General features: G+C 37.0%; 1 protein-coding gene across 3 annotated transcripts; it reads right to left on the reverse strand.

Moving 5' to 3' along the window:
- Positions 1 to 610: 610 nt before the first annotated feature.
- On the reverse strand, positions 611 to 26901 carry LOC127677138 (cytochrome P450 2C6). Of its 3 annotated transcripts, XM_052172349.1 has the most exons (9): positions 26734 to 26901; positions 24883 to 25045; positions 24554 to 24703; positions 19623 to 19783; positions 18421 to 18597; positions 7428 to 7569; positions 3775 to 3962; positions 1923 to 2064; positions 611 to 792 (listed from the first exon to the last, which is right to left on the reverse strand). In XM_052172349.1, exons 1-9 carry the CDS (start codon positions 26899 to 26901, stop codon positions 611 to 613), a joined length of 1473 nt encoding a protein of 490 aa, XP_052028309.1. The 3 variants fall into 3 exon arrangements, with proteins under 3 accessions (XP_052028309.1, XP_052028310.1, XP_052028311.1); XM_052172350.1 differs by lacking the exon at positions 24554 to 24703; XM_052172351.1 differs by lacking the exon at positions 18421 to 18597.

Raw genomic sequence — 26901 nt, forward strand, 5'->3', positions numbered from 1 at the left:
TTTGTGAGACAGTGTGCCTCTCTGGCATGGCTATTAAGCTAGTATGAGTGACCAGGAATCTCAAGGGATGTTCCTCTGTCTGCCTAATAAGTTCTGGTATAATGAGTATATGTCAATATGCTTTGAATTTGAGATATGACCTGGAGACAAATTTGAGTACTTAGGCTGTAATGACATGGATGAAAAAAGGCACCAAAGCTGATCCCCAGCGCTCACATTTTCCATTCTCTGTCCCCATTGTATGGAACAGTGTCATAGTTTGAGAATATACAATGTATTGTTTCTAGCCTGAATTATAATGAAACACTGAGCAAAGACACATCAATCAAACGATCTTATTATTGAAAGTATAAGGAAGAAAATTTACTGTGAATTATAATAAGATAATTACATGGGACTGGAAATAAAGCACATTAAGAAGTCAAATTTAGATATGCATAGACATAAGGGAGAGAAGAGTACTACAGAGAATAGGGATGTGCAAATATATGTGTGCAGTGACTCGAGAAACTGGAAAATGGAATATGGATATTTCATGAATCTTGAGGAATATAGGAGCTATTTGATGGGAGAAAGGAAAGCCTATCAGGAGCCAGGCAATTTGATCTCTTTAGAGAGGAATAAAGCACAGCTCATAAAATGGTGGTACAGATGCAAATCCATTTAACACTGCAGATGTATCGATGTCCTTTGGATGAACGAGAGATTTCAGCTTAAAGTTCTGCAAGATCGTGGTCAGGACTAAAAATAGCTCCATGCGGGCCATGCCCTCTCCTGCACACACCCGTTTTCCTGGGAGGGAAATTCCAAAAAAGATAATTATTCCTTCTATACAAGTGTTAACCTGAGATGCACTGGTACAAATACAAGACAAAAACACTAACTGCTGAGTTAAAGAGCATGTGTGTAAATAGATAAAGGGAAAACTTTTTAGACAAATGGACAGAGAGGGTCATTTTCAACTATCATATAGTATTAAGGAACATATCATTCAAAAATATTTATCCAATAGATGTGTTTGATTATACCTGTATTCAAAGCACGAGGGAAGATGTGGACGGGAGATTATTAATTTTTAATAAAGATCTTAAAACTAAGGATTCATGTATATTTCAGAAATATATTCTATAACCATTGTTCATAACCTAATTTTGGGGAGGAGGAGCCCTGAGGACACTGCAGGGCATCATGGCATGTCTTAAATGTCTCCATCATAACAAGGTGATGATGAACAGAGAGAAATTGTTCTGTTACAGTGGTTAGGGCACTTCAGTGAAATGATCCCCCATTTTCTTTTGAATATTTTTGTGACCTATGCCCTTTGAGGAAGCTAGACATCTTTGATGAGAATGATGCTCTATGTTTTCTACAAAGTGTGATGTATGAAAGAGCAAGATGTGAACTTCTTCCCAACAATGCTCCAGTTCTGATACATGTGACAATCTCACATGCATTAGTCCAACTACATTAATGTGAAGTACTCAGTCATCTGTTTCCCAAACATGCTTTAGGCCCCTTAGTACTGTTCTGTGGTTTTTGATACATAGCTTAATGTTCAGCCTGGAGATAAGTAAGGTCAAAGACATGAACTTAAATTACAACGAAGTCTTCATGTTCATGGGGAGTAAGAAAAGTATAAATGAATTTTGGTTTTTAAGATGGTATCATTGGTATTTTTGTGATGTACCTAAAGGAAGAAAACAAATCCCCTTTACTCTAGGTTTCTCAATTTCTGAACAATCAAAAGCCTCATTTACGTAGCCTGACCGAGAGGGTGGTCCTCATAAAGAGGAGTGCATGGACAATGCAAGTCATGCTACTGATCATTCACAGACTGAAAATCTATCAGCCTCTGTGGAGTCACTTTGTAAGTCCCCATAGATCTGCATGCCACTGGAACCATGGTAATGAGTTTATATTACCTGCTGAGAAAGGCATGAAATAGTTACTTTTCTTAAAGTTTCCATTCTTATCTAGAAAGTGTCCAGGGTCAAACATCTCTGGGTTGGGAAACTCCTTGCTGTCATGCAGCACTGATGAGAGTGATGTTAGTACTGTTGTTCCCTGCAATGACACACAGAAGAGTAACAAACAAGCACATTACTAAGACATCATGGCATGTTAGAAAAATGGGAAATAACAAAGTTCAACCTTCTGTTCCATAGAAAAGGTTAAGTATAAATAATATCAGGGACAGTTCTGACAGGCAGAGCATAGGTAGAGTGTGAGGCCAGTGACAGTGATGTTCCTAAAGTGCCTTGAGTCCAATTTTAGGTCAGTATTGAGTACTGAAATAATCATCTGAAGAGGAATTTTAATCCAGCAATGTGACTGCTATGGCAAGAGATCATATGCAATCATCTTCTAGGTCTGTGTGATCTGGACACACAGACTTGGCATACAAATATGCCTTTAATCCAGGGGCTAAAGGCAAGCAAAGTTCTCAGTTCAAGGCCAGCATAGTATAGAGTAAGTTTCAGGTAAAGAACAGCTTAGGTCCAGGTGTGGTGGTACACACCTTTAAACCCAGCACTCAGGAGACAGAGACATGTAAATCTCTGAGTTCTAGTCAATCAGTCCAGCTAACTCATTGAGCTGAAAGGCAGGGGATAGGAGTAGAATTCACAGCATTTCAATTTGTGAAATACAGGAAGCAACTTTTTACAGGGACAGATTAACAAAGGCAGGTTACAAGAAGAAAAAGTCAGACACATATAAAGACCGATTGAGTTAGAGAATAAGAAAGAGCCAGAAGATTATCACAGATAACCAGAGTTAGTTTGAGGCCAAGCAGAGTAATTCAGTGAGAATCTAAGAAAACCCAGATTTAATCAGTCAGTTTGGAGAGGAGTTTGGGCCAGAAAAACTTAATTGAACCAGTCAACCTGAGTTCAAAAAGAACTAGAAAGAATGAGTGTATTGAGAAGTAAGCCTAGATAACAATTACATCAAGTGAATAAAAGTTACACTTACAAAAGTCATATCAAAAACATTATTAATCACAACCAAGCTGGTTTAATCCCAGAAATGCAGGCATGACTTTACCCAAAAGACAAAAACATTTCTCATGCTCACGAGAAAAAAAATTATACTTAGTGAAGTCACCCAGCTCAAAGATACAAATGCTATATGTTTTCTCTCACATGAGATACTTACTTTAAACCATTTCTTTTCTTTCTGTTTTTAACTGAAAGTATATGAGGAAGCTAGGTAGATAAATTCAGGTCATTGTCAATGGAGGAGTCATGAGGGCTAGTAGAATATGGGTGAAATGAAAGTAGATAGGACAATAGTGGTTGCAGGATTCAAGCATGAGGCAAAGCAATATGAACGGGAAAATGGGCAGCAAGAGGAAGGCTTAAAAAATGCAAGGAACATAAGAAGTTATGTGGGAATGCACATAGGATCTCTACATGGGGATCTCATAGTTCAAATAAAGTGAATACATAAACAAATTTCAAGATATATAAGAAGGTATGTGGGAATTTATAGCATCCCTAACTGGAATCTCACAGTCTAAGCAAAAAAAATATATAATAAAGGGGGACAATTGGACATGTGTACTATCAAAGAACAGGGTGAGTATAGTAGGAGTGAAAAGTTCAAGCACAGATCAAGAATAAGAAAAAAAGGAGGGGGAATATTCAATCATATCCTCAATTCACAGGGATGGATCATCATGAAAGAGTGAGCAGAAAGAATGTAGGAATCAACGGGACAGTGTGACAGAAGACTGGAGCACAGAGCATAGAGGTGCAGCAGAGAAAAGCCTACCTTGGGGATGAAGTAGTTCCTGAACTTAATGTCACAGGTCACTGCATGTGGCAGGTTGGTAGGGAGGAGGTCAATGAACCTCTGGACCTCATGAATCATGGCATCTGTGTAGGGCATGTGGCTCCTGTCCTGCATGCAAGGGATGCGATGTTTGCCAATCACACGGTGTATCTCTTCCTGAACTTTAGCTGGTTAGTCACAGTAAAAAGAGGGGAAATGAGAAAGATGTATGATGTTTATCACAGTACATGACTACATGATGCACAAAACGTGCTTCAATAACACTATAAATGAATTTTGTATCAAGGAGTACATTAAGACATGCAGAGATGCTACATATAAATAAATACCAGTATCTTACAAATAGCTGTTATGATATATCAGTATGTATTTATAAGAGCAAATAAAATAGAATTAAGTAAATATTTCAAATAGCAAAACAATACAATTAACTGTCATAACATATGCTGATAAAGAACAAATAGAAATCAAACACTGAATTTTTGTCATAATACAATATCCTTAAAAAATCTTGTGTGTGTGTGTTTGTCTATGTATGTGTGTGTATGCCTGTGTGTGTACCTATGTGTGTGTGTGAGAAATTTAATGTAATATGATGCACAAAACAGGACAATTTCAAATTATACAGTTGCTTTTGTATAATTTGAAACTTTGAATACCCAAGACATAATCCACATATTAAATGATGTCCAAAAAGAATGGAGGAGTGGCCCCTGGTTCTGGAAAGACTCAGTGCAAGAGTATAGGGGAATTCCAGAACAGGGAAGCGGGAAGGGGTAGATGGAGGAACACGGGAAGGGAAGAGGGCTTATGGGACTTGTGGGGAGTGGGGACCTAGAAAAGGGGAAATCATTTGAAATGTAAAAAAAAAAAAAATTCAATAAAAAAATAAAAAATAAAAATAAATAAAAAATAAATAAAATTACCACACTTGTAAATAATTAATGTTTCCTATATACTCATTTATATGAAATATCTAATATCCTCTGTTGCAAAAATGAAAATCTGAGTTATAATTATATGCCATATATTAAAAGACATCTACAAATAAAACAAACATACACATACAGGCAGACACTTCCTGTTACTTCATGAACAATGTGTTGGTTTTCAGGATTAGTCATTCCAATTTTCACTGAGATTAATTAATGGTATATAAATATCCTCTATCATGAAAATTATGATTATCTTCTGTACTGGCTAGTTTCATGTGTCAACTTGACACAGGCTGGAGTTATCACAGAGAAAGGAGTTTCAGTTGGGGAAGTGCCTCCATGAGATCCAGTTATGAGGCATTTTCTCAATTAGTGATCAGGTGGGGAGGGCACCTTGTGGGTGGTACCACCTTTGGGCTGGTGCTCTTGGGTTCTATAAGAGAGCAGACTGTGCAAGCCAGTAAGAAACATCCATCCATGGCCTCTGCATCAGCTCTTGCTTCCTGACCTGCTTGAGTTCCAGTCCTGACTTCCTTTAGTGATGAACTGCAATGTGGAAGTGTAAGCTCAATAAACCCTTTCCTCCCCAACTTGCTTCTTGGTCATGATGTTTGTGCAGGAATAGAAACCCTGACTTCTTCTATTAGTAGCAGACATTTTGATTGGAGTTTTTTCTATTTAGTTTGTAGTCTGCCATTTTATGAGTTACAACAGCTTCTAAGTTTCTAAATCCATAGCTCTTAGACTAAAAGCTTGGTGGATATGGGCATCAGACCACATATGACTTCTCATTTGTCCCTCAATCTCTGTTCATATATGCAGTATCCACATGATAAATATAGAATAGAGAGCTTTGTAAATCTTGTGCCAAGAAACCTATATTATAATCTTATCCCATGTGGGCTGTTCAAATTCCTGGAGCCCATGACTTCCTTGACCCTGCTTCAGAGACAAAAATATTCTCAAGTGTTTCATGAAGAAAGGAAAGTTGATACAACACTGAGGTTGAGGCCTACATTTTTGCTTAGCAGTCTCACAGCAAATTTACATGTGACTCAGGGATCTCCCTAAAGTATGTTATGCTTATATTCAGTCCTAGTGTTCTGAAACTCCATGACTGATTCTTGGGTTAGTGATTTAATTCTTTTCACTCTGTAGAGTATTTGGAGACTTCTATTAAGATGATACACTGTAGATATCATTACAGATAATAAGTAAAAGATAGATCTTGACCCTGAAATTCATAAACAAATTGAAGAAAGGTTCTCTGATCCTCTCAATTCTGGGACTAAAACACAATCATCGGTCCCATTTTTATCCCTATTCGTTCTCTGTCAACCACTGGAAATATTTTAACACAGGGCTTTTTACATTCACTTTTAAGAGCAATTCTGACTTCCTCCATGGGGGGAACTCAGTCACTGTAGGATTGTGAAAGAGAAGGGGCCCTGGCAAGAAGATACTCCTTTTATAATCATTTCAAAACCCTATGTTGACTCCTTGTTTTCAACCAATATCCATACTGTGGTTGTAGAAATATACCTTACATGTTCATCTGATATCTTTGTTACAGTGTCATCTGCCCTGCTCCATTTTTCCTCATGCCTCATTACACTATTCTATTTCTGTATTTTTGTGAGGCTTTCTTGGTCATTTACCATTTTCATTTCCTCCTACCTTTTAAGACTAAATGTTATTCATGTTTATGCTAGTGTTACTTTAATGAAAATTATATATGGTAGCTTTCATGTAGGCCCATACATATGCTATCTCCTGGAGACACAATCCCTTTTGAAGAGGAAACAGAGGGGACCACCTCTGCTTTGGAAGAAATTAAGAGAGTACTCACTAGTGCTGTAATTATTCTGGTATCAAAATTTAAGAACAAAGACTGTTCCCACCTTGTTATTTTCTTTGTTGCTATCTGCAGATGTTATACTAATGAAAGCATCAAAACTGCATACATACCACTAAATGCATATGTAATATTTTAAGTTATCTGATCACATGTCATAGGAAAAATTCATTTTCAGCCAGTAATACATTTTTTAACTTTTAAGTGAACAAATATTCATAAGCATAATATATAACTTAGCATGTACTATAAATACAAAAAATAAAAGTGCATTTCTAAAATATTATTATTTTTAAATAAATGCTATTGGTACAACTGGATAAAACATGTTCAACAGAAGTTGCATGGAAATGAACTTTTGAAATAATGACATTCCTTTTTCTACAAGTATTGCCCATATGGATATAGCATTCTAATGAATTGACTCATTTTCATTCCTCAGATTGGACATTATTTCAGGTAGGCTCAGGAAATTTCAGGATTTGTATGTATGTTTCAGTAAAGTAAGTTTTTACCTCTGTACACCAGAACTAGATTTCTTAGGAAAAATGTAAGTGCAAAAGCTTGGTGCTCTGAAAACCTAATTTGGGGATTAAATGTATAGCTAAAACAAGCCGAAGAAAGCTGGCAATGCCTGTGACTAATTATCTCCCAAGGAACATGCTGATCATTTGATTCCTTTTCCTACATCTAAAGTTGTTCATTCCTCTTACTGATCCACTCTCTGACTAGTTACAGAGCAGGTTAACGACTGATGTGTCTCTAACAATAATACACAGAACACTAACAATGTCTTCCCAGCATCCTATAAGAATACTATGATTAGCCATCTGTGTCCTTACCTGTGACTTCTGGATACTTCATCAGGAGCAAGAGAGCATATCTCAGTGTTGTGCTTGTTGTCTCCGTCCCAGCACCAAACAAATCACTCACAGTGGTTGATAAGTTTTCAAGTGTAAACTCTGAGTGTTGGTTGTGGTTTTCCTAAGAATTATTTGATGTGTTTATCTGGTAAATTGTTTATTACCACCTATGACAACAATGACTCTACAATATCAGACCATTTTCTATTATTGCCAACACAGAACTTGAAAAAGATAGTTCCAGAAGTAGCACAGCATTGCTGAGACTGATACAGAGAAATTTCATTTCCCACACCCTTATTTTTTTTTTGCTTGAATTCATTGATACTCTACACCTAAATTTGTACAATGCTATTTTCTTTCTTTTTGGAATATGTTTATTAATTATTTTGTACACTCCATATTTTATTCCCTACCACACCAACCCTGTCCAGGCTCCAACTGTTTTGCATCCCATACCTCCCTCCTCCCACCCCTACCCCCCCCATCTCCACATGTATATCTCTACTCCCACCCCACCTGACTGCTAAACTCTCTGGAGTCTCCAGTCTCTTGAGCATTAGGTGCATCATCTCTGAATGAACACAGACCCAGCATTCCTCTATTGTATATGTGTTAGGGGCCTCATATCAGCTGTTGTATTCTGCCTGTTTGGTGTCACAGTGTTTGAGAGATCCCAGGGATCCAGATTAATTGAGACTGCTGGTCCTCCTACAGGATTGCCCTCAGCTTCATTGCAAAATGCTTGACCTTTAACACTTAAAAAGATGTAAATGATATTTTTGTTCATTCATTAAAAACAAAGTTCCATATGCTAAAATAGTGAGAAAAATTCAAAGACATTTGACTCTAACAATTTGGGAGTTCTCTGTTATACTATAACTAGTCTATAGCCCATACTGTTTGCACTGGAATTAAATAAACTTGCTCTTTCTTTAAGAGATTCATAACAGATTTAAATCAATAGAATTTAGAAAATGGGCACACATGATGCTAGATGTTACAGGCTTATATTACAAATTTCTCATATCTTTGTTCAAAAATTTTTGGACTCAATATTGCTCAAATGTGATAAAGAAGAGAGTATAAATAATGCAATTTTCAAAATGAGGAATAAAGCTGAGCAGATAATATATAATAGGGATGTCATCATGGATGTTTGGTCAGTATATCAGTATTCATATACCCTAATTGAAGAGAGGCTTATTGGGATGCCATGCCAACCTGGCAGGAACATGTCATCAACCAATGTGAAGTTCCTCTCCCAGACTTTGAGTGGGAACTCCTGTGTTAGCCATAATCGCCTCCACCTCAGATGGAGTGCTCAGGCCAAGGTGAAGCCCATTGTTCTTCATGGACCTGCAGATTCCTGAGAGATACAAGCCACCTGTAGAGCAACTGGTTCTGTGGAGAAGTTTCCAGCCTTTGAGGGAAGGGTTTTCCCTGCTTATATATTTGGAGACCTCTGTTAATCTTTGAGAGCTTGAACAGCAGGTGACTAGTCTATAATCCATACTGTTTGCACTGGAGTTAAATAAACTTTATCTCTTTTCACCTGCCTTCCTATACATTCCCAGCTTCCCTTCCAGGTAACCCATTCAATGTAACTGTGGGAAGTTACACCTAATTTAAAAACTGATAACACTAGAGTGTCTAATACTGTGTAATAAAACTATTAGCACTAGTAAATGACTTTCTCTATGTTACTGTCTGCTAAACAAAGACACACACCTCACTTTGTCATATTACATCAGGAGCTGTTTTTCTTTTTCAAGGAATTCATTTTATTTTATTTTTCTGGTTGATAGTCTGGAAAATCATAAGAAGCCATATATTCCATGTTGTTTTTATTGCAGAAGGCCTAATAATGTAGGCCATACAAGGGAAAATAGTTGAGAAAGACTAGTAAAAACAAACCTTCTTCAATTCTAATTCTCTTTTTCAAACACCAAAGTATGGTATGAAAGAGAAATCAGGCCCTGCACCTGCACTCATACATTTTTATGAGGTCACATCAAATCCAGTTGTCTATTTTTAGAGAGAAAGATGGTGACAAATGATTGTGGCTAAATATGTTCATTCTACTGAAACTAAAATACCCACCAGCTGAACCTACATAGGAAAACCTTCACAAGTCTCTTCTCTAGAGCAATGATAGAGTTTGTTATCTTTTAATGCTTTTATTACTCATTTTAATTTCTAGTCACTGAATGTTGCACACCAGACTATGGCTATGTTTCTAAGTCTTCTCAGCAGTGTGTGTGGATGCAAGTTGATCACATACTATGCCTTCTTATTTCATTGCCAATCAAATCCAAGGATTTAAATTACTTAAATAATCCGTGCGATCTTCATTGATTTCATCTTAAATATTCTTTACAAGGATGTCTTCCTCATAGTTTACATTCCAGAGCACAAAACATTGGTGTTCACAGAGGTCAGAATTTGAACTCACAACAGTCATTTCAGAGAAAGTTTTAAATGATATTAAGCTTTCACTGTTAAATTAAAATGATCATATATGTATGTCAGTATTACAGGCACACATTCCACATAACTAGGAGATTTTTTACTGCAAACAATAAAGTATCTGCCATACCTAGGCATTTTTTTCCAAACAAAATTAACTTGTGATCCTGGGTGATTGTTCATAGGCACTCAATATAAAGTATTGGTGGCAGTAAAGACAATAAGACTGACTTACACTTGCTTCCTGGTTATCTTAATTTTGGTTGGCTGGTTTTCAGTTCATTTTCTACTATATCTCTACTATTATGCTCCTTTCCTAATTGACTCAGATTTATCTCACTGAATATAAAAATAATCTTGTTCATGGCAACTTGTACTGAATTATTCAACTCCTGCTCTCTGTGTTTCTTAGTCCAGAATAGCTTTGACTTCCATTCAGATCCATAACTTCCACTACCAAGGAAGGACTGAGAAACTTCTACCTCACCTGTGAACCTCACACAGGGTCATATCTCATTCCTACTTTGAATCTGGAACCTCTGGGCTTTATCCCTTGTCAGATCAAGTCAGGATCCTGGATCTGCTCTGTTGCAATAAAGTATGACTATTACAAGGTACCTAACCACTTTCTGATTAGTTTTAAAGCCTGCAGTAGGGAATTTCATACCCAGAAATGTGTTCCTGGTAAAAAGAAAGAGTCCATGGATGAAGAGGTCAGAGACTCTAGGTTACAATGTAATGATATTATTTTGTTAATGATCACATTGTCCAGCTGCTGTGTATATGTTTATGTTTAATCATGGACTGTTATAAATTTATGTCCAAGAAGCTGTTTTTGCAGATTAGAAGTCTATCCAGATATGTGTAAATCATAAAAGTGCAAAAAATAAGAGACCTCATACATAGCCTTAAATCTAACATCTATATCAATTCCATCTTCCTGCTAAGGTCTATAAAAACAAGAGGATGGGGAGAAGAACATTAAAATGCAACCTTTTGCACATGACACAGACCTGAATAAAATTACACCACTCAAACTACCAGCAGCAATTGGGAAAGGGCGATTTAGGACATTTTTTTTTACACAAATGCTATTGGAAAATAATAACTAGATGGAAGAAAGAATCTTAACTTTGAATATATGGCTACTGAGAGATTTTCCATGATGTAGTAGTGAATGACTCAATGCACATATGGGGAACATTTATTGGAATTAGTGGTTAGCAAAAGAAAGAAGGAGAAAGAGAGAGACAGAAAGAGAAAGAGGGGGAGGAAGAAAGGTGGAAACAATGAAGCAAGAAAAGAAAGAAAGAGTGCTTGGGGCCATCCTCTGCCACAGTGTGCCATACCCAAGTGGTACAAGGAGGTAGCTAACAACTCAGGAGTGCAGAGAAGACTGATAGGACAGATAGAACCACCCCCACAACTTAGAGGATCACGTCCAGAACCCTCTTGCTGAAGCCTTCCAGCTTCTGTCTCTGGCTTGGGACCAAACTCTGCCACAGTACGCCATATCCAGTTGGCACAGGGAGATAGCTGACCACCCAGGAGTGTGAAAAGGGTAGTCAGCATGGGTAGGACCTCCCTTGCTGCTCAAAGGATCACATCTAGAAGCCTCATGTAAGAGCCTTCTGGTTTATGTCTCCAGATTGGGACCATACTCTACCACAGCACACCATATCTAAGTGTCACAGAGAGGTAGCTAACCACTCAGGAGTGCAGAGAGACGAGACAGCACAGATAGAACAATCCCTGCTGCTCAGAGGAAACAGACAGAAACCCCGAGAATACAAGAGCCTAGGAGCAGCCTGGAACAGGAGTTTTTGGATTTCTGCCCTCACTCAGGGCTAATCAGGGCCACAGAGCTACATACCCAAATGCAACTATAAGAGAGCAGGTCTTGCAGGAGTACCTACATACCTGTGTACAAAGAAAGAAAGGATCTCCCAGGAGCACAGATAAGAGATGCTTGCATGACAGATAGGCCACAGTCAGAGACACCAATACCAGCTAACACCAGAGATAAATAGATGGCAAAAGGCAAACACACAAATATTACGAACAGAAACCAAGGCAACATGGCACCATCTGAAACAAGTTCTCTGACAACAAGTCCTGGATACTCCAAAACAACAGAAAAGCAAGATCTGGATTTAAAATCTTCTCATGATGCTGATAGAGGATTTCAAGAAGGACATAAATAACTCACTGAAAGAAATACAGGAGAGCACAAGTCAACAGGTAGAAGCCCTTAAAAAGGAAACACAAAAATCCCTTAAAGAAATACAGGGAAACACAAAAATACAGGTGAAGGAACACTGAACAAAACATCCAGGATCTAAAAACAGAAGTAGAAACAATGAAGAAATAACAAAGGGGAATGAGTCTGGAGATAGAAAACCTTGGAAGTAAAGAAATCAGGAGTCATAGATGCAAGCATCAATAACAGAATACAAGAGTTAGAAGAAAGAATCTCAGGTGCTGAAGATACCAATAGAAAGTATTGACTCAACAGTCAAAAAAATACAAAATGCAAAAAGCTTGTAATCCAAACCATCCAAGAAATCCAGGACACAATGAGAAGACCAAACCTAAGGATTATAGTTATAGAAGAGAGTGAATATTTGCAACTAAAAGGACCAGTAAATATCTTCAACAAAATTATAGAAGAAAACTTCCCTGACCTAAAGAGAGAGATGAACATGAACATACAAGAAACCAACAGAACTCTAAACAGACTGGACCAGAACAGAAACTGCTTCCATCATATAATAATCAAAACACCAAATGCACTAAACAAAGAAAGAATATTGAAAGCAGTAAGTAAAAAGGCTAAGCAACATAAAAAGAAGACCTATCAGAATTATACCAGACTTCTCAACTGAGACCATGAAAACAAGATCTTAGGCAGATCTCATATAAACCCTAAGAGAAAACAAATGCCAGCCCAGACTACTATACCCAGCAAAATTCTCAGTTACCATAGATGGAGAAGCCAAGATATTCTGTGATTAAAAACAAATTTACAAAATATCTTTCCACATATCCAGTCCTACAAAGGATAATAGATGAAAGACACCAATATAAGGAGGGCAACTGCACCCTAGAAAAGGCAAGATAGTAATCTTCTTTCAAAATCCCTAAAGAAGATAACTGCACAAACATAAAAATAACATCAAAAATAACATGAAGCAACAATCACTATTCCCTAATATCTCTTAATATTAATGGACTCTATTCCCCAATAAAAAGACATACGCTAACAGACTGGATACATAAACAGGACCCAGCATTTTGCCGCATACATGAAATTCACCTCAGTGTCAAACACCAATACTACCTCAGAGTAAAAGGCTGGAAAACAATTTTCCAAGCAAATGGTTCAAGGAAACAAGCTGGAGTAGGCATTCTAATATCGGATAAAATTGACATTCAACCAAAAGTCATCAAAAAAGACAAGAAAGGACATCTCATACTCATCAAAGAAAAAAAATCTACCAAAACGTACTCTCAACTCTGAACATCTATGCTTCAAATACAAGGGCACCCTCATTTGTAAAAGAAACTTGACTAAAGCTAAAAGCACACATACCACCCCACACAATAATTGTGGGTGACTTAAACATTCCACTCTCCTCAATGGAAAGATCAGGGAAAATCAAAGTAAAAGACACAGGGAAACTAACAGAAGTTTGGGGCCAAATGGATTTAACAGATATCTATAGAACATTTCATCCTAAATCAAAAGAATATACCTTTTTTCTCAGCACCTCATGGTTCCTTCTCCAAAACTGACCATATAACTCGTTACAAAACAGACCTCAACAGATATAAGAAGATTAAACGAATCCAGTTCCTCCTATCAGATAACTATAGAGGAAGGGTGGTCTTCAATAGCAACAAAAACAACACAAACCCATATACACATGGAATCTAAGCAATGCTCTACTCAATGATACCTTGGTCAAGGAAGAAATATGGAAAGAAATCAAGGTCTTTTTAGAATTTAATGAAAATGAATGCACAACATACACAAATTCATGGTACACAATGAAAGCAGTGCTATGAGGAAAACTCATAGCTCTGAGTGGTTCCAAAAAGAAGCTGGAGAGAGCATACACTAACAGCTTAACAGCACACCTGAATGCTCTAGAACAAAAAGAAGCTAATACACCCAAGAGCAGTAGACAGCAGGAAATCGTCAAACTGATTTGACGTCAGAGCTGAAATCAACCAATTAGAAACAAAAATAACTATACAAAGATTCAACAAAACCAGGAGCTGGTTCTTTGAGAAAATCAACAAGTTAGATAAACCCTTAGCCAGACTAACCAGAGGGCACAGAGACAGTATCCAAATTAACAAAATCAGAAATGAAAAGGGAGATACAACAGCACAACCTGAGGAAATTAAAAGCAAAATTATCAGAGTCCTACTACAAAAGCTTGTGCTCAACACAACTGGAAAATCTGGATGAAATGAACAATTTTCTAGACAGCTACCAAATAACAAAGTTAAATCAGGACAATATAGACCATCTAAACAGTCACATAACCCCTAAAGAAACAGAAGCAGTCATTGAAAATCTTCTAACCAAAAAAAGCAGAGGAGCAGATGGGCTTAGTGTAGAATTCTATCAGACCTTCAAAGAAGACCTAACACTAATACACTTCAAATTATTCCACGCAATAGAAAAAGACTGAACACTACCAAATATGTTCTATTAAGCAACAATTATACTGATACCAAAACCAAACAAAAATCAAAGAGTGAAAACTTCACACCAATTTCCCTAATAGATATCAATGCAAAAATACTCAATAAAATTCTTGCCAAAAGAATACATGAATGATCAAATGATCATTCAGCACAGTCAAGTAGGCTTTATCCCGGGGATAAAGGGATGGTTCAATATATTGAAATCCATCAATGTAATCCACTACATAAACAAACTCAAAGAAAAAATCCACAAGGTCATTTCATTATATGATGAAAAAGCACTTGATAAAATTCAGCATCTATTCATGTTAAAAGTCTTGCAAAGAGCAGGAAGTCAAGGCCCATACCTAAACATAGTAAAAGCAATATACAGCAAACAAGTAGCCAACAGCAAACTAAATGGAGAGAAACTTGAAGCAATCACACTAAAATCAGGGACTAAACAAGGCTCCCCTCTCTCTCCATATCTATTCAATATAGTACTTGAAGTTCTAGCTAGAGCAATTAGCCAAAAAGTAGGTCAAAGGGATACAAATTGGAAAGGAAGAAGTTAAATTATCACTATTTGCAGATGATATGATAGTATACTTAATTGAAACAAAAAACTCCACCAGAGGACTCCTACAGCAAATAACTTTAGCAAAATGGCCGGATATAAAATTAACTCAAACAAATCAATCGACTTCTTTTGTTTGTTTGTTTTGTTTTGTTTTGTTTTCCTCATTTTTATTTTTTATTGATATATTTTTATTTACTTCTTATACTCAAAGAATAAACAGACTGAGAAATAAATTAGGGAAATGACACTGTACACATTATCATGAAAAATATAAAGTGTCATGTCATGACTCTAACCAAACAAGTGAAAAATCTGTATAACAAGAACTTCAAGTCTTTGAAGAAAGAAATCTAAGAAAGCCTCAGAAGATGGAAAGAACTCTCAAGCTTGTGGATTGGCCAGATTAATATAGTAAAAATGGCCATCTTGCCAAAAGCAATAGACAGATTCAATACAATTCCCATCAAAATTCCAACTCAGGTCTTCTTAGAGTTAGAAAGAGCAACTCTCAAATACATCTGGAATAACAAAAAAACAGGATAGTTAAAACTATTCTCAACAGTAAAAGAACTTCTGGGGGAATCAGTATCCCAGGACTCAAGCAGTACTACAGAGCAATAGTGGTAAAAATTGCATGATATTGGTACAGTGAAAGGCAGGTAGATCAATGGAATAAAATTGAAGACCCAGAAATGAACCCACACACATATCATCTCTTGATCTTTGATATCAAAGGAGTAAAACTATCCAGCAGAAAAAAGACAACATCTTCAACAAATGGTGCTGGGTCAACTGGCAGTTAGCATGCAGAAGAATGCAAGGAACCATTCCTTTATCCCTGCATTATTATTGTTCAATCCATTCTTATCTCCTTGAACAAAGCTCAAGTACAGGTGGATCAAAGACCTCCACATAAAACCAAATACACTAAAACTAATAGAAAAGAAACTGAGAAAGAGCTTGCACACATGAGCACAGGGGAAATTTTACTGAACAGAACACCAATAGCTTATGATCAAAGATCAAACATTGACAAATGGGACCTCATAAAATTATAAAAGTTTCTGTAAGGTAAAAAAAAAAAAAAAAAAAAAAAAAGACTGTCAATAGGGCAAAACGGCAACCAAAAATTGGGAAAAGATCTTTTCTAACCCTACTTCAGACAGAGGGCTAATATCCAATATATACAAAAAATCAAGAAGTTAGACTCCAGAGAATCAAACAACCTTATTAAAAATGGGGTACAGAGCTAAACAAAAATTTTCAACTGAAAAATATCAAATGACTAAGAAGCACCTAAAAAAAAGTTCGATACACTTAGTCATCAGGGAAATGCAAATCAAAACAACCCTGAGATTTCACCTCACAACAGTCAGAATGCCTAAAATCAAGAATTAAGGAGACTGGAGGTGCTGGCTAGGTTGTGGAGAAAGAGGAACACTTCTCCACTGCTGGTGGGATTGCAAGCTGGTACAACCACTCTGGAAATCAATTCGGTGGTTCTTCAGAAAACTGGGCATAATACTACCAGAGGACCTTACAACACCACTCCTGGGCATATACCCAGAGGTTTCTCCAGCATGTAGTAAGGACACATGGTCCACTATGTTCACAGGAGCTTTATTTATAGTAGCCAGAAGCTGGAAAGAACCCAGATGTTCCTCAGTGGACAAATGGATGCAGAAAACGTGGTGTGTTTACACAATGGAATACTACTCAGCTATCAAAATTATGAATTAATGAAATTCTTAACCAAATGGATGGAACTGGAAAATATCATCCTGAGTGAGGTAACCCAATCACAAAAGAACACACATGGTATGCACTCAAGGTAGCCCAGAAGCTAGGAATACACAAGACACAATCCACAAATCAAATGAAACTCAAGAAGTAGAAAGAACAAAGTATGGATACTCTGGTTCTTCTTAGAAGGGGGAACAAAATACCCACAGATGGAGATCCAGAGACAAAGTGTGGAGCAGAGTGTGAGGGAAAGACAATCCAGAGACTGCCCCACCTAGGGATCTGTCCCATATACAGTTACAAAATCCAGACACTGCTGTGGATGCCCACAAGTGCTTGATGACAGGAGCTGGATATAGCTGCCACCTGGAAGGCTCTGCTAGTGCATAACAAAGACAGAGGGGGACACTCTCAGCCAGCCATTGAACTGAGCACAGAGTCCCCAATGGAGGAGCTAGAGAAAGAAAGCAAGGAAATGAAGTGGTTTGCAGGACCATAGGAGGATCAACAATATGAGCCACCCAGTACCCCCAGAGCTCCCAGTGACAAAACCATCAACCAAAGAGTACACAAGGAATTACCCATGGCTCCAGATGCATAAGCAGCAGAGGATGACCTTGTTGGACATCAGAGGGAGGAGAGGCCTTTGGTCCTGGAAAGTCAAGATGCCGCAGTGTAGGGGAATACCAGGACAGGGACAAGGGAGAGGGTTGATTGGGAAACAGGGGGATGGGAGATGGGTTATGGGATTTTGGCGAGAGACCAGGAAAGGGGTCAACATTTGAAATGTAAATAAAGAATGTAGCTAATAAAAAATTGAGAAAAAAGAAAAAAACAAAAGAAAGTGAACTTGGGGGTGGGTTGCTGTTGGGAAAATATGTGAAAAATGGTTAGGAAATGGGGACTCAATATGGCTATATCTAATTATATTTATATATATATATATGAAATATTCAAGAATGAAAAATAATGGAAAAAAGTCCTTATACAAATACCTACCCTACAAGAAATGTTACAGACATTCAATAATCAAGTAAATAAGACAATCAGTAAATGGCATGCTAAATAGTAAAATCTGTATTAAGAAAAACTTTAAAATGTGCTAGAGAGATTTCTCAGTGTTTAATAGCACTGGCTGCTCTTCCAAAGATCTTGAGTTCACATCCCAGCAAGCACAGGGTGACTCACAACAATTTTTAATGAAATCAGATGCCATCTTCTGGGGTGTCTGAAGGCAGCTACTGTGTATTTAGATAATAAATAAAGAAATCTTTTTAAAAAATTATTTAAAAGATATGTTCAAAAAATTTAATTACATGTGTTCCTGAATCCAACTTGTGTTCTTAGATACCCAACAAATATTCAAGTTGCTTTTCAAATGACACTGGACTGAGCTTTTATATATGTCTGGAAAATATGTAAACATTCAGTGAATGAGGAAATACTTGAAAAATCAAATAAGTGGGTATATATCAACTTTACCTGCTTTTGCTTAATCAGGTAATAATCAATAAAATCCCGAGGATTTGTAACATCCAGTGATTCTTGATGTTCTTTTATTTTCTTCAAAAGGTAGGTTTTAATATAATCAAAATTTTTAGCTATTGTCTTATGACTTCCTGGAACATAATCAATGAGTACAGGAAAAGAATTGCAAAACTACAAGAAAAAAACAATTTATTAAATAAATAAGGTGTAATAAAAATATAAACATAGAATAATATAACAAGCATGATCTAGATTTATAGTTATATATATGACTCATGTTCACATTGAATAAGAGTTGATTCATTTTATAAATATGAATATCACATGGTATAAACTAATGAAATTCACACATTTTAGATTCCAGTGGATGTTAAGATAATAGGGTAACTAATTATCTGCAGAAAGCTTTACAATCAGCCAACGTCTGACATGAAGTGAGAACACAGAAGTGAGTGGGCCTATTTTAAAGATGCTTTGACAACAGTTGCATACTTTATTGACTTCTCTGTGGTCCATAATTACTATATAGGTGGAGAAAGAAGATGTTAATTCTTCACAAGGAATGATTGTGAAGATAATTGTGATCAATACACTATAAAACCATTCATATTGTCATATATTCCTGTTCCCTTTTAAGTGAAGATCCAAACTAAAGCATCAAACATTTGGATGATCTCAGTGCTTCCTGAATAATTATTCCATATTTTTCTTAATAGATTATTATCTTTCTAAATTAAGGTATTTCTGCCAAATACCAGAATTAGTAGGTCTTAATGGTTGATGTTAAAAGAACTTGTGGGTATTGCAAGAGTATTATATGAATGACTAAATGTCATTCTCAAAATCAATGTATTAATTCTATTATAAATTAATAATATTAATTAATTCTATAATTAATTAAGTCTATAATATTTAATAATATTAATTCTATTATTAATTAATAGAATTAATTCTATTAATAGTCCTCTGGAGGTCAGTGATAAAATAACCATCAGACAGGGAGCTAAGTAGCTTCAGCCATTACAGCATTTGTCCTTTGTTTTTCTTCTTGTTTAGCTAAAGACATAGGCTTCCCTTCCAGATGACCTTTACATACTACTCTAGGCAGGACATGGGTCCCATTACATCTCTATTAGTCCACATGTAATTTGACCTGTGACAGGTTTGCTTTCAGGAGGAAAAATATTTTTCTACACCTGTATCCACGGAGTGCTCAGAATCTTGACATTCTCATTGAGTTTTTTCATCAAGATAAGAAAATCCTGATCTTTATAATCAAAACGATTCCCAAAAATAATGGAGCAGATGACATTGCATGGAACACAGCCCAGGATGAAGGTGGGATCACAGGGTGAGCCTGAAGAATGGGAAACAATTGCAAATGTTATTAAAATATACCAAGAGGGAACTTTATCCTTGTTGATGTGTACAGTACATTAGAAATTTTAATTAGTATTTTATCTACAAAGTCCTCTAATAACTGAATATTCAATATATGTGGAAACAGCAATAACTTTTACTATTAATATGAATTAATATCACTCAAATATGATTTTCCATATTCTTTTCACTTTATTTTTAAGAAAGAACTTAAAGAAAAGTTTCTTCAGTATTTAAGCAAATAACCTGAGTCTTCTGTGACAGGTATTTCCTGGGTGAGTAACATTCACAATGACAACAAATTAAGATCTTCTCACCCTCTAAGACAAAAGAGTGGCTGCAGAGAGAAATGGTATATACAACAGAAGACAGAACTATAATATACTTAGAGAAAAATGAGATAGTTTTAATGAAAACAATCCAAGATTAGATAAACAAGTCATTTGGTTACGTTTGTATGGGTACTGGTTAAACTTATGGTCAGCATGAAGAGGAATGCAAATTGATCCCTTATTATCTCCTTGTACAAAGCTCAAATACAAGTGGATCAAGAACCTCCACATGAAACCAGATACACTACAACTAATAGTAAAGAAAGTGGGGAAGAGCCCCAAATATATAGGCACGGGGGAAATTTTCCTAAACAAAACATCAATGGCTTATGTTCTAAGATCAAGTATTGATAAATGAAACATCATAAAATTGCAAAGCCTCTTTAAGGCAAAGGACATTGTCAATAGGACAAAATGGCAAACAACAGATTGTGAAAATATACTTATCAATTCTACATCTCATAGAGGGCTAATATCCAATATACACAAAGAACTCAAGAAATTAGACTCCAAGCAATCAAATAGCCCTATTAAAAATGGGGTAAAGACAACAAATTGGGAAAAAAATCTATACTAACCCTACATCCGATAGAGTGCTAATATCCAATGTATGCAAAGAACTCAAGAAGTTACTCTCCAGAGAATCAGATAACCCTATTACAAAATGGGGTACAGAGATAAACAGGGAATTCTCAACTGAGGAAACATGAATGGTTCTAAAGCACCTAAAGAAATGTTCAGCATCCTTAGTTATCAGTGAAATGCAAATCAAAACAACTCTGAGATTCCACCTTACACCAATCAGAATGGCTAAGACCTAAAACTCAAGGGACAGCAGATGCTGGAGAGAATGTGGGGGGAAAGGAACACTTCTCCATTATTGGTAGGATTGCAAGCTGGTAAAACCACTCTGGAAATCAGTTTGGCAATTTCTCAGAATATTAGACATCATACTACCTGCAGACCCAGCTATACCACTCCTGGGCATATACCCAGAAGATGATGCTACATGTAATAAGGACACATGCTCCACTATGTTTATTTTTGCCTTATTTATAATAGCCAGAAGCTGAGCTGGAAGAACCCAGATATCTGTCAGCAGAGGGATGGATACAGAAACTGTGATTTTATATATATATATATATATATATATATATATATATATATATATATATATATATATATATACACACACACACACACAATGGTGTACTATTCAGCTATTAAAAACAATGAATTCATGAAATTCTTAGGCAAATGGATGGAACTAGAAAGTGTCATCCTGAGCAAGGTAACCCAATCACAAAAGAAAACACATGGTATTCACTCACTAATAAGTGGATGTTAGCCCGAAAGCTCAAAATAAACAAGTTACAATTCACAGAGCACAGGAAGCTCAAGAAGAAGGAGGACTGAAATGAGCGTGCTTTGGTTCTTCTAAGAAAGGGAACATAATATTCGCAGGAGTAATAAAGGAGACAATGTGTGGAGCAGAGCCTGAAGTAAAGGCCACCCAGAGACTGCCCTACCTTGTTATTCATCCTATAAACAGTCACCAAACCCTGATACTACGACAAGAAGCTTATACCAAAAGGAGCATGTCCTGGTTGTCTCCAGAAGGTCCCTGCCAGAGCCTTACAAATACAGAGGCAGAAGCTAGCAACCAACAATTGGACTGGGTGTGGGGTCCCCAATGGAGAAGCTGGAGGGTAGTGCGGAGGAGCTGAAGGGGTTTACAGCCCCATGGGAAGAACAATGACTTCGGCCACCCAGATGCCCCAAGACTCTCAGGGACTGAACCATCAACCAAGCTGTACACATGTTTCCAGGCAAAAATGTGGCAGAGGAAGGCCTTGCTGGACATCAGTGGGAGGAGTGGTCCTTAGTCAGGTAAAGTCTCAATAGAAGCCCCAACAAAAGGAAACCAAGGTGGGGTAGTGGGAGTGTGTCGGGTTAAGGGACATATACGTAGAGGCAGGGTGTGGGAGGAGGAGTTGGGGGTCTTTGGGGAGGGGAGAAAATTGGGAAAGGTTTTACCATTGGCAATATAAATGAAGACGATATTCAATAAAAAAAAAAATAGGGCAAAGCTAAATCAAGTTAAGTTTATATTAGCCCAAAATCTCAGAATATACAAGATAACAATTCACAGAACACATGAAGCTCAAGAAGAATGAAGACCGAAGTGTGGGTGAACCAGTTTTCTGAGAAGGGGGAACAAAATACTGTAAGGAGCAAATATGTAAATATCATGTAGAAAAGAGATGGAAGAAAAGGCCATCCAGAGACTGTACCACTGTGGGGATTCATCCCATATAGAGTCACCAAACCCTGACACTATCATGGATGCCAAGAAATGCTTGCTGAAAAAAGCCTGATATGGCTGTCTCCTGAGAGGCCCTGCCAGAGCCTTACAAATGCAGAGGCAGATACTCACAGCCAAACATTGGACTGAGCATGGGGTTTCCAATGGAGGAGTTACAGAAAGGAGTAAAGGAGTTGAAGTGGTTTGCAACCTTATAGGAAGAACAACATATCAACCAACCAGACCCCCAGAGCTCCCAAGAACTAAATCACAAACCAAGGAGTAGACACCGATCTAGCTGTATATGTACCAATGGATTGCCTTTCAGGCATCAAAAGGAGGAGAATTCCTTGATCCTATAAAGGCTCAATAGATGCCCCATTGTAGGGGAATCGAGGGTGAGGAGGTGAGAGGAGGGACACCATCATAGAAGCTTGGGGAGAGGGGTAAGTTAGAGGCTATCCAGGGAGGAGACAAACTGGGAAAGGGGATAACATTTGAAATGTAAATAAAGAATATATCCAATAAAAGAATTTTTAAAAATATGACATCAAAGACATTTATGATATTCCTGTCTCCACAAAACCTAAATTCCCACTGAGAAAACTTATGTATTCTGAAAACATATGTATTTTTATAGACAATATCTGACACTCAAAAAAAAGAACACATGAGGATTTGCACTCACTGGTAAATGGATACTAGCCCAAAAGCATGGAATACTCAAGATACAATTCAAAGATGGCATGAAGCTCAAGAAGAAGAAAGACCAAAGTGTGGGTGCTTCAGTCCTTCTTAGAAAGGGAAACAAAATATTCATGGAAGCAAATATGGACAGAAAGTGTAGAGCAGAAACTGAAAGAAAGGCCCTCCAGAGATGGTCCCACCTGGTGATCCATCCCATATACAGTCACCAAACTCAGACACTATTGTGGATGCGAAGAAATGCTTGCTGACTGGAGCGTGATACAGCTGTCTCCTGAGAGGCTCTGCCAGATCCTGACATGTACAGAGATGGATGCTCACAGTCAATCATTGAACTGATCACAGGGTGCCAAGTGGGGGAATTAGAGAAAAGACTGAAGGAGCTAAAGGGGTTTTCAGCCCTATAGGAAGAACAATATCAACCAACCAGAGCTCCCAGGGTCTAAACCATAAAACAGAAAGTCGACAATAGCTGGGCCCATTGATCCAGCTAAATATGAGGCAGAGGATTACTATGCTGGGCATCATTGGGAGAAGAGGTTCTAGGTCCTCAGAAGGCTCAGTACCCCAGTATGTGTGAATGCCAGAGCAGGGAAGCAGGAATTGGTGGTTGGGTGGGGACACACTCTCATAGAAACAAAAGGATAGGATAGGGGGTGGAAATTGGGAAAGGGGATAACATATGAAATGTAAATAAATAAAATATCTAGTAAAATATAATAAAAAGTTTGTATGTTTTGCAGATTAAAGCTATCATGTGCAATTTCTTAAAACATACAAATCACAACAAAAATCATGATAATTTTTCAAATTGTGATAAAGTTCTATTACACACAGCTAAGAAATGAAAAATATACTTTGATTCATAAGTACCCAGGACTATGAAAATGAACATTTAAGACATCTTGACACATCAGTGAAATAGTGGAGACCAAAGTAGCTCAACAAAATGAAAACAAATATCATCTGGTTTGTGATCCATAAACAAAGCATGGATAACGGCACTGCCACCATTATCAATAGCATTTATTCTCATGAAATGATCAGCAATAAATAAGATATGTTTATGCTAAGGATGTAACTCTTTATAAAACTGAAATAAAACCTGTGTTCATGATACCTGATTCAAAAGCAACGAAAAACATTTCTGAAAGAATAGTACCAGATCAGAAAAGGAAAAGTTAGATCCTTTGTACTCTAACCTATAAACAGAATGGAGAAGTTAAATCCTTTGTAATCTAACCTATAACAGAATAGAAAAGTTAGATCTTTTGTACTCTAACCTATAACAGAATGGAAAAGTTAAATCCTTTGTACTCTAACCTATAACAGAATGGAAAAGTTAAATCCTTTGTACTCTAACCTATAACAGAATAGAAAAGTCAAAACGCAAAGCTTTCCTCACCATTGGTTTTCCTCAGTTCCTCCACGAGGCACTGTGCTTCCTCTTGAACACGGTTTTCAATGGTCCTTTTTCCCATGCCCAAATTCCGCAGAGTTGTGAGTGTAAACCGTCTTATTTCTTTCCATCTATTTCCATGGCTAAAAAAAATTCCTAAAGAAATAGGAATGGAAGCTACAATGTGATCCCAGAAAGAGAAAAGGGCATCTGCAAAGACATAACCTTAGAGAGGCCCAGTCTGAGCCCCAGGATCAGATGTAGCCTTTGCTTTCTTTCTTTTTCTTCACTGTAAATGCTGCCCAGCTCACAAATGAACATGCACACTCACTTACCAAGTCCTTTATTAATTTTTTCACCTACTGGGAAGCTTCCTCTATCAGAAAACTCCTCCCCATGATCAATCAAGGCTTCTTTCACAGCTTCATACCCATGCAACACCACAGTGGGCTTCATGCCAAAGTACAGAGTGAACACAGGGCCATAGACTTTTGAGAACTGAAAATTGGAAAGAAAAGCAATGGGTAATTGTCACTTCTCAGTAGGTACAAAGTACCCTGTGATGACCCAGACAGTTGATATTTAGATTACATTGAAATGTTACATCAAAATATTCAGCAGGTCTCTTGATCCTGTTTCAATAACTGAGGCAAGAGTTTTCCAGATTCTTTCTGGGGATGAATTATTCATGACTGCCATTCCATGGGCAGTCAACAAACCCTGACACTGTTACTGATGTTCTGTTGTGCTGACAGACAGGAACTCTGAGAACCTCTATGAGGAGCTTACTGAGAAAAATGCAGATACTTACAGCCAAGCAATGGACTGTAGGAAGAGTAAAGAAAAGTAGAGGAAGGTTGCACGTACTGAAGGGGATGGCAACCCCATAGGAAGAATAACAGTGTAAACTAACTTGGACCCCTGGATGTTCCAAGAGACTAAGACACAAACTAAATAGCATATACAGGGTGCTCAAAGGCTTCTGGCATATATAGCAGAGAAATACCTTATCTGACCACAGTGGGAGAGGATGTGCCTATTCTATAGAGACTTGATATCCAAGGGAGAAGGAAGAATGAGGAGAACCATCACAGAAATAAAGGGGAGAGGGAATAGGTGAGAACTCTGTGAGGGGGAATCATAGGCAACATTTGGTCATGAAATTAATAATAATAATAACAATAATAATAATACTCAATATTGGTACTTGGCTTTTTTATCAGTTGATGCCTGCACAATCTAATTTCATGTTCAGTCAATACTAAAGTAAGTATCAATGTTCATATGACTGTTTCAGAAACACCTGCAAAGCTTTTCCTGTAAAATTTATTCCAGGGAAGAAGAGCGGAAGTCCATAATGAGGAAGCTAAGTTCATCTATCCTTACTACAAATGTGGAGAGTGGGTTGCACTGAAGGTGTACACAGCACAGGCATCTGCTAAGAGAACAATTTCTTAACCTGAGGCATTCATGGCCTGGTTCACAGAATAAAAGCCAAAGTGAATAGTATCAAATATGTTTAGTTCTATTATTTAGTGTTTTACTCTACATCTATAGATATTTTCTCTTAATACAACACCGGTCATTCAAAGAAAGTCATTTCAAAACGCTAATGCCAATAAATACGTATCTTTAAAGTGCTACTTGAGCTGGTGGATGATGTAATGAGCCCTTTTCCAGAGACTTTTAGCAAAAAGAAAAAAGGTGGAAAACAGCAATAAAATAAAGATGGAAAGAAGTATACATAATTCTTGCAATTTTGCAAACGTTATTATAATATGAAAAGAACCAAAATTTCTCTAATTCACAATAGAAAATCAGTTTTTCCTCAATTTCTGATGGAGAAAATAAATGCAACTTTATGGGTTTTTAACTTTATGATCATTGATTTCAATATTCTTTTAGGTCAGTCCTGAAAACATATGCAAAAATAACATTATACAAACTATACAGGTTATATTTAGTAATTAATAAAAGAATGAGTCAGGGATTTTTATAAAGAACAGTAAGGAGAATGTGGAGTGTTTGCAAAGAGAAAAAGGAAGGAGGAATATATTATAATCTTAAAATAATAATGATGATAAAAATAATAATAATTAGAATCTCATAATGAAAAGAAATTTTTAAAAGAACAGTTTGATTTATCTTTCCTTGCAAGGTGCTAGGGGAGCATAAGGTATACTTACACTCGTTAAAGTTTGGGTGATGTTCTTTGCATCTAGCTGAAAGAAATTGCCAATAATTGGGAGACCAGTAGGGCCAGGAGGGAGACTCCCAGTCCTGGAACTCTGTCTCCATAGTGAGAGGAGAAGGAGAGAAGAGAGGATGAGCACCAGGAACGTGACCAGATCCAT

Source organism: Apodemus sylvaticus, chromosome 1, assembly GCF_947179515.1.
Source record: "Apodemus sylvaticus chromosome 1, mApoSyl1.1, whole genome shotgun sequence".
Lineage (NCBI taxonomy): Eukaryota > Metazoa > Chordata > Mammalia > Rodentia > Muridae > Apodemus > Apodemus sylvaticus.